We start from the raw sequence: 8,692 nt of genomic DNA, 5'->3' as shown, positions 1-8,692 counted from the left end.
GACATAGAACTTAAAGGGGAACACCATATATTATATTATATATTAAGAATTCCAATATGTTATTGGCCTATAGGAAAATTCAATCCATATTTGTGAACATGAGCTACTGTCTCTTTTTTTGGGGGGGGGGGGGGGGGGGATTAGGGAAAGATTTCTTCATATTCAATAATATTTCTGGATTGTCTCAGATCACAGGAATAACATGTTTCAATTTTGAAAATGGGCATTTCACCTGTAATATAATGCAGTGTTGTGTATGTTGACCCTCTACCACCATCTGGTGGATGATTTAACAGAACAGAGCAACTTCTCTGTATAGTTTTGGTTGGATTCGCACTAAAATAACAATTTCTGATTGACAAAACAGTATATTAGAATCATTCTTACCTCAACAAGATCAAAGCAAAGGTTATCCATGATCATCATCAAGACATAAAATACTAAGTCCTGTATATTTATCTGTAAGTAAAAATGTGAAAGGTTAAGGGTCAAATCATCTGTCCTCAAGAATCCTGTTTTTTGTGTGTTTTAATGAGGATTATCAGGAAACACAGTCTTTTGAACTGCCCCAGAGACCCTGTGGGGGTTTCTCTTCCTCATTTTGATTATTCTGCCCGATTTGGACAACACAATAACATCTCATGTCATTTTTATGTGATCACTTCTGTGATGCCCTGTGGAATGAGGTGTTCAGTTGTTCCTGGAGGATTTGGTTCCACTCATGACATTACCATTTCCTAAGAATTGACTTCCATCAGTTGTTTTTTTTGCATAAAATACATTTCTTACACTTCAAATATTGTATTTCCCCCCTTTCTCTACTTTTAATAATTTCCTTTCAAACATGAAATTGTACCATTAGACACAGCTTTTGGTCTGTGTCAAAAGTTTGTATTCTTTTGGCTTTTTAATGTGTTGTATTTGAATAAAGCATGCAGATAGATTACTGCACATCTGTCCACTTGCTGCAGTAAGGGAGTAAGTGTGTGCCTTGTAGAGACTAGCCCCTGTATTTACCTTTGTTTCCTTTTTTATTGTTTGATTTCCTTTTCTTTAGGTTGTTTTATAGCTCTTTGGAATTGCCTGACTGTCTGTATAAGACACAAACTATTGTTTCATTCCTTTGTAATTGTAAAAAATAAAAAATAAAATAATACATTTTAGACAGAGCCAGGATAGCTGTTTCTATTCTTCAGGCTAATCCAAGCTAAGCAGCTGTTGGCGGTAGCTTTAATTTACTGTAGAGACATATAAAGTGGTATTACTCTTCTCAGCAAGAAAGCTTTTTTTCCCCTAAATGTCAAACTATACACTATAATACAATATTAAGAGTACATTTGAAGTGACTCCGAACTATTTGACTGCTTTCCCTTGTATCTCAGTCCAGAACAGTCACAGTCAAGACATGCTCTTTCAATTTGATTCTATACTTCCTGGATTATCCATGCAGTATAAACTACTGTTGGTCATAACACTTCAAACTTTACGAGCTGTATTTGTAACAGCAGCTTCTGCTAAATCCCAATATTGTCTAAAGTCACCTTCTGCCCAGAGCCTTTAAACGAGGTCTCAGGCACAAAGAAGCGTTAATTAGCTGAGGTTATCTGCTTTCTTTATTCCCTTTCTTTAATGACAAAGGAAATTACCCACATGTAGGTAATTTGCGAGAGTCCGGTAAAACCAATCAAGTGCAAAGAAAACATTAAACTGAGAGCGAGTGCTGCTTTATGAAAGAGCAGTGAAGTCAGCTATTTACTATTGAAGACAGCCGAGAACAAACTTTAACATTTAACACAGTGGTTACTTTGGTAACATGTTGTCGGCAGTAATGTTCACTGGTATGCACTATGTTGCCAGAAGTATGTATCCACTCCAGACCTCATTGTGCCTGGCTGTTTTGAAGGGTTTGGGCTTTTTAGGCCCAACGAAGAGAAATCTTAATGCTACAATGTTTAGAAATGTTCATAAATCACATATCGATGTCTCGACATCGTGGTTTAGACTAACTTTTAAAAGTGGTTGCATCAGCTTTTGGTTGCCATAACTGAAAATATTGTTGCCATTTCTAGTCCCTTTATATTTTGTGCAATTAAGAGACGGAGCAGTTGAAACTCAAACAGGCTCCGCCCTCTCCTGGGCTCACTGGTAGAGGGCTCCGCCTGTGCTCATAGAACTAGGGTTACAATATCGTACTCTTGGATATACGAAAGCTTAATAGTGAAAATGTCGCATTCAATAATAAACGCTTTATTACAGTAACCAGACAGAATCCTTTGTAATTTGTGTTTTATCTGACACTTTACAGAATTTGAATCTTAAGGGTTATCAGTTAACATGTGCAACCATAAGTACTGGTACTAGTACCTTTCATTTTTTATATGTTAAAAAATGGCTAAAATTGGTCACCAATTTCTCAAAATTGTTGCCAATGACTCTCAAGCCCTGCTGAGTGTTTAAGGGTTTTATTGTTTTTGGTCAATGTAGAGAATGTTATTCTTGCAATGAAGTCTGCAATGTTCTAATACAAACAGAGGATTGAAAACTCCGTATGAGGGTTGACAAATCCCACAGTATATATTGTCACACTGCCCAGCCCTGTTTCCAGTGTAGAGTACGTCAACGTATAAGTACAAGAAGTGACCACACGGCAATGAAACGTTTCAGTTTTTCACAGCAGTATTGTCAGACTGCTCATCTCCCGGCTCTTCCGGCAGGTGACCCCTCTGATGTTTCTTGAAGTCGCTGCAGTGCATGAATCCTTTCCCGCAGACCGCGCAGAAATACGGCTTTTCTCCCGTGTGGACCCGCCGGTGCAGCTTGAGGCCGATGGACTGGGTGAACCTCCGGCCGCAGATGTTGCAGCCGTACCGCTTCTCCCCCGAGTGAATCGCCATGTGTATCTTCAGATTGCTGGGGTTGCTGAACTTTTTGTCACACTGCTCGCAGGCGTACGGCTTCACCCCCGTGTGGATGCTCATGTGATACTTGAGGTTGACCGTGCAGCGGAATTTCTTGCCGCACACGTTGCAGACCGGCTGCTGGCCCCGCTTCTTCCCCGTGTGGATCCTCATGTGGTTCTGGAGCGCGCTGGCGTGGCCGCAGCGTTTGCCGCAGGTCTCGCAGACGTACGGCTTCTCCCCCGTGTGGGTCAGCATGTGGTGCTTCAGGGCGCTCCGGTGGCTGCAGCCTTTACCGCAGACCTCGCAGGAGAACAGCTTCGCTCCGGTGTGTCTGCTCAGGTGGTTTTCGAGGACGCTCGCGTCGCTGGATCCGAGGCCGAGCACGTCGCAGCAGTTGGCCTTTTGCCCGTGAGTCACCCGGTGGGTGGTCAGGGACGAGGACGAGAAGAAGCTCTCGCCGCACATTTCGCAGACGAAATCTCTGTCGCCCGAGTGTAGATCCTCGTGATCGGCCAAGCTCTTCCTGCACTCGAAGGCCTCGGGGCAGAGCGAGCAGACAAACGTCTTCTTCAGGGCGCCACACCTGTGCCGCTGGAGCTCCAGCGCGCCGTCGAACTGGCTCTCGCACAGCGTGCACGTGCGGCTGCTCGGTTTCTTCAGGCTGTGCCGACGCATGTGTCTGGCCAAGGTGTATTTGTAGGCAAACTCGATCCCACAGTCGGAGCACTCGTACGGTTTCTCTCCGGTGTGGCGCCTGGAGTGCGCCACGAGCCCCTGCTTCTCGGAGAAACATTTGCCGCACTCAGAGCAGAGGTGCGGTTTGGTGTGAGTCAGGTGGTGTCTGTCCAGCATACACTTCAGAGCAAACGTTTTGTCACAAGAGGGACACTTCAATGGCCCCGTGCTCTTCTTCTTTTTAATTTTGGACGTGGCAGTCGAGGCGCCCGTGCCCTGCTGGACGCCGTCTTCCTCGCTTACGTCGGAGGCCGGCTCTGAGGCGCCGGGCACAGACGGGGAGCCAGAGTTACCCTCACGCGCGGCTGCATCAGCTGAAACAAACAAAAAAGCTCCATTAGCCGCTCAAATTCAACAAGATAATATATAATTAAAACAATGTTTTGCTCATGAACAAAAACGTTAACAGCTATCATACCAGATCACCAGGATGGATGACCTTCAGTGTCATGATACTGAAGGTTATGTGTGTATTTTAAGAGAACTAGATGTGTTAACTACTCGTCACTGACATTTTTGACATTGTTTCTCTCAGGAAGTGTTCTGCTGGTTTGTAAAGAAGCAGTAGTTACCAGGTGGGATCACTGATTCTGAGTCAGCCGCTGCTGCTGTTGGTTCTTCAGTATGTTGCTCTTCTGAAAAGAAAAAAAAAAAACTGAAATGAACTTTAGTGTATCGCTCAATAAGGGAGCAGAGTTTGCCCAATCAGAACTACTAGTAGTAGCCGGGTCATCCATCCTGCTCCAGCCGGCCAATACAATTGCAGATGTGTTTTGGCAGGTAAAGCAATTCATTTTTAGGTGGTTGTATCACCTGAACATTTCATTTTAAACATTTTAAATAAAGGCAAAATATTGCAAAAGCTCAAATGTGGCTGCATGCTTTGGGAAATGACTGGCACTAACGGAAGCTGGAAGCAGATGTAGTTGAGTTGAATGTAAAAAGTGGATTTAGAACATGTTACAGTCATTGCTTAACACATTGTTGCAAACACAACCCAAAACTATGTGCAAATGATTCGAACGTGAAACATGCACGGCTGACTCCTTTGACTGTACTGAGCACTAGAGATCAAAGCATGGAGCAATACTTGTGTTCAATATTATGTAATTCAAAGTTTGACCATAACTGAAGCTGGTGCCGATACCTCTGTGATATATGTGGTCATTCTGCTTTTTTGGTGCTGGTTTGGCTCCTTCCTCGGTTTTCTTTCTCTTCTGACGAGAGCTTGTGGATGCAGATTCTGTAATTTACATATAACATATAACCTTGTTTAATATCCCAAAATAATGCCAGGGAGTGAAGATGAAAAGCCTCTGCACAGTCACTCAAGCCTTTAACCGACTTACGACTCTTGGGCCCGGCCTCTCGCCCCGCTTTCGGCTTGGCGCTCGCCTGTTTCGTGTCGCCGTTCGGCCCGGCCCTCTGCTCGTCCTCCGCTTCACGCATGGACACTTTCAACACCGTCAGTATTTTCTGCACCGCGCCTTTGGTCCACGTTCCCATGAGGGACGCAAACCGGTCCTGTGAGGTCACGGGCGGGAAAGAAGGAGGAGCAGTGAGATGTATACGTGATGGTGCTTTAATTAACAATTAGTCAACTGAAAATGTATCTGCACGATACAACAAACGAGTAATTGTTTAGAAAATGTATCAAGGGGAAAAATGCCATGTCTTTGGGTTAGGTTTTTTGTGAGAATATGGTGCTTCTCTACGTTGTATATAATTAATATAAATGAAATAATATGAATAAATATAAAATAATATAATATAAATGAAATAATAACTGCTTAATTGAAGAAAAGATCATAACTGCTAGACCCTTGACTCCAATACAATGTGAAAACTCCATCACGTGTGTGTTTAAGTGAACGCTGAGAAAGTTACTTTGAGCACAAGTGTGTTGTTGTACTTTATAAACTTTCACACGAGTGTTATAAATATATAAATTGGTTATGACGCTGTTGTGAGCCACGAGTTGCTGTGGGCGACACCACATACCTCAGAATAGCTGCAACACATCCATGTGTGAAGCTACTGAGAGATGTTCAGTCGCAACACAACGTTAACGTTACATGACGGACGGTTTTTACCGTTACACGTAAAACAAAAACACGACTTTTTTTTCTAATGCTTAGCATAGTTGTATTTGTTCATAACCAAATGCCACAACGTAGGTTAAAGCTAGCGAGTTTTCATAACGTAAGTGTTACCGTTATGGCTTTGTTGAACGGGTCCTCGCTTGGAGTCACCTCGCTCTCATTTTCTTCCCTCTTCACGTCCGATACTGTGGCCGGAGCAGAGCGCTGCTGAGCGGCCATAACGCCGTTGGCCGAGGCCGAGCACTCATCCAGAAGTCTGCTGAGCTCCGTCACCGCCGCGTGCACCTCCGTCTCCATCAGGGCAGATATCTGACTCTCAAAGGTCTCCAGGCTGAACATGTTTGTGACTAATTTGGTGTTGCAGTTTAGTTTTCAATAAAGCAAATCTTTCTTTTCTGCAATGGGCAAGTTGTTCCGCTCATGTTGTTGTTCCGCTTATTTCTTCTTCGTGTGATGGGTCGAGGAAGACTTCTGCCCCCTAGGAGAGATGAAGCGCTACAGCGTCTATTCAACAGTTACATCTTATCTTGTTATGCTTTTGAGTGTTGTTCCCTAAAATGTGCTTCCACCCATTCATTAAAAAAAAAATCATGTCTGGCTACTTAAATATTTACTTTGATCATTCTACTCAATCTAATTATATCAACCACTAATGGAAGCACATGTATACAAACTAAAAATGTTAATGTATGTTTTCTTTTTTTTTAAATTGAATCCAATGAATTAATACATTGTTATAATTGAATAATTTATAATAGTAATTAGATTTTTGGTTGTTCACTAGAGTGTTAATGGTTGGTTAGGTCTATTTCCAAAGTCTTTGCCAGAGCTCAGTATGCTGTCATGATGGCATGAACACCGATAACAGAACATTCTTACTGTAGTCCATCTATCACCAGAATAGCTGTAAATAATAGTGTGCTGTTGTATTTTCCCACTGAAACCACTGGAGAGCATACACTGTGGCCAACCTACAGCTAGACACGTTTGAATACCATCATTTGCAGGTACAGAATGCCGGCACACAATTATGACATATTAATATAGAATATATATGTGTGGACAGTATCTAATAATCATTGAGCATAAACTATCCTTAAATAATTCCAAACATTGAACAAATGTGGAACTTGTGAACAAGAAGAGATTCCTCTATGTTATCTCAATCTCTCCTTCACTGATACATTGGCTGCAGCAGGCTCAGTGGCGTAGCCACATGTTCATTGTACTTTTCCTCACCGAGATCAGATGTCACCACAGATCAGTCACTTGCATGACAACATGCTGTAGACGAGACTCCTGTTCCTGCTGAACTGAGCCAGTGTGTTTGGTCGAAATGCTATCAGCTCAGAAGGCACAAGAGGGAGGCCAGATGTTTCCTCGGAGTAATGACTCCACATGTGGCCCTCTGGTGGTCCCATTCAAAGTGTCAAATGCTGCACATTATACAAGACTGAGCCGGGATTTCATTTCCATGCCAAACATATTATCTTTATTGTAATTAAAAGCAGGCAGCTAAACATCAATCCATCTTTCCAATGAGATGTATTTTATATTGTGATATTATCTTATCTGTTTCCATCTGGCCTAAGGAAAAATAAACATAATCTTGCCATTGACTGTAATCTTCTAATTGTCAAAGAGAAACTTAATTGAATTTCTCAGGGACGAGCTCGACTGGCACCATTACAAATTGTCAGTTATTCTGCACAACAAAGGGAGAGGAGTTACAAAACCGCAGATTAACATCTGATAAACCTGCAGGTGTAAATGATCTCCTTATCCCCCCCAAAAAAAGAGAGTACCGACACAAGCAGACACAGGCAGACAGAGGATATAATCTTTTCATGGCTGAGATGTGGATCTTGTTAGACGATTATAACAATCCAGTTTATCCAAAACCTTTTAATTTGTGAGAACACAAATGTGTTTCACTGATATGTATCCACTTGTCTCGTTGTGGGGCTTGAAGATACTCACCCAACCTTTTTGTCCCACATGAGCTCCCGTCATTCATTTCAATTTATATCAACTCTTATTATATAAAAGTGAATATTGTTACAATACTTTTTTTGTACAAGAGATACTGATCCTGGAATAGACGGAATTGTATTTATTTATTGGTTTATCTTATGTACAAATGTTTTTCATCTTCAGCTTTTTGTTGGTACCATCCAAAGAGAACAGATAAACAGTATCAATATTCATCGTTATTAAGACTTTTTGGCTGGTTGCTCTTTTCACCAATAGTTGATGATATTTTTTATTCCCAACATACTCTCTCAACAAAAGACCACTATTGTTTTGTTGAAGCATCTCTAATACAGAACCTTAAAAACAGAGTTCCCTCCATATGCCCTTTGATACTCTGTTAAAGTATCGAGCAATGTTCTAGTTTTTGAACTTTTTTCTAGGAGACCACCTTTTTAAAATGGCAAATAATTGTGACCCAATCCACAACAGGCCTTAACGTGATCAGAGGTTTTTTTTTTGCATAATTGAACGCTCCTGGCCATTTCTACATCACATTATATTATCTTGAAGAGGTAAAAAATAGTTAAACCATGTCAAAGAGATATACATTTGATTAACCAACTTCGTTTAATGCATGTGTTATTGAAAACATATACTAAAATACTTTGTAAATGAGACTTAACGGACTTAACAGAATGTAAACTAGCCTTTCATAATAGATGCAATGTCATAAATTCAGGCTCTCTCATGTGGCTCAAATGTGTACTGCAGATATAGATGTTAAGTTAAAGACGAGCAAACTCACGTCCTGCTTGAGATTGAATCTATTTATTTACTCTGGGACTATCAGAAGGGGTTATATTGGGCCTTCAATCGGGTTGAACTTGAGGTCATGACTGTTGAGAGATGGTGCTTTATTGTAAAAAGGAACACTTAATTGAAAGGGCTAGTGTTATACTATATTACTGTTATTGTAAACAA

General features: G+C 41.5%; 1 protein-coding gene across 1 annotated transcript; it reads right to left on the bottom strand.

Annotated features, from left to right (window-relative positions):
- Window positions 1–2,455: 2,455 nt before the first annotated feature.
- Window positions 2,456–6,166, bottom strand: LOC306710390 (uncharacterized protein). The gene is made up of 5 exons (XM_079178888.1): window positions 5,849–6,166; window positions 4,985–5,159; window positions 4,783–4,878; window positions 4,208–4,270; window positions 2,456–3,949 (listed from the first exon to the last, which is right to left on the bottom strand). Exons 1-5 carry the CDS (start codon window positions 6,074–6,076, stop codon window positions 2,661–2,663), a joined length of 1,851 nt encoding a protein of 616 aa, XP_079035014.1. The 5' UTR covers window positions 6,077–6,166; the 3' UTR covers window positions 2,456–2,660.
- Window positions 6,167–8,692: the final 2,526 nt, after the last annotated feature.

The sequence above is a fragment of the Pholis gunnellus genome (assembly GCF_910591455.1).
Source record: "Pholis gunnellus genome assembly, chromosome: 18".
In the NCBI taxonomy this organism is placed as follows: domain Eukaryota; kingdom Metazoa; phylum Chordata; class Actinopteri; order Perciformes; family Pholidae; genus Pholis; species Pholis gunnellus.
This window is presented reverse-complemented; position numbering and strand designations above follow the sequence as displayed.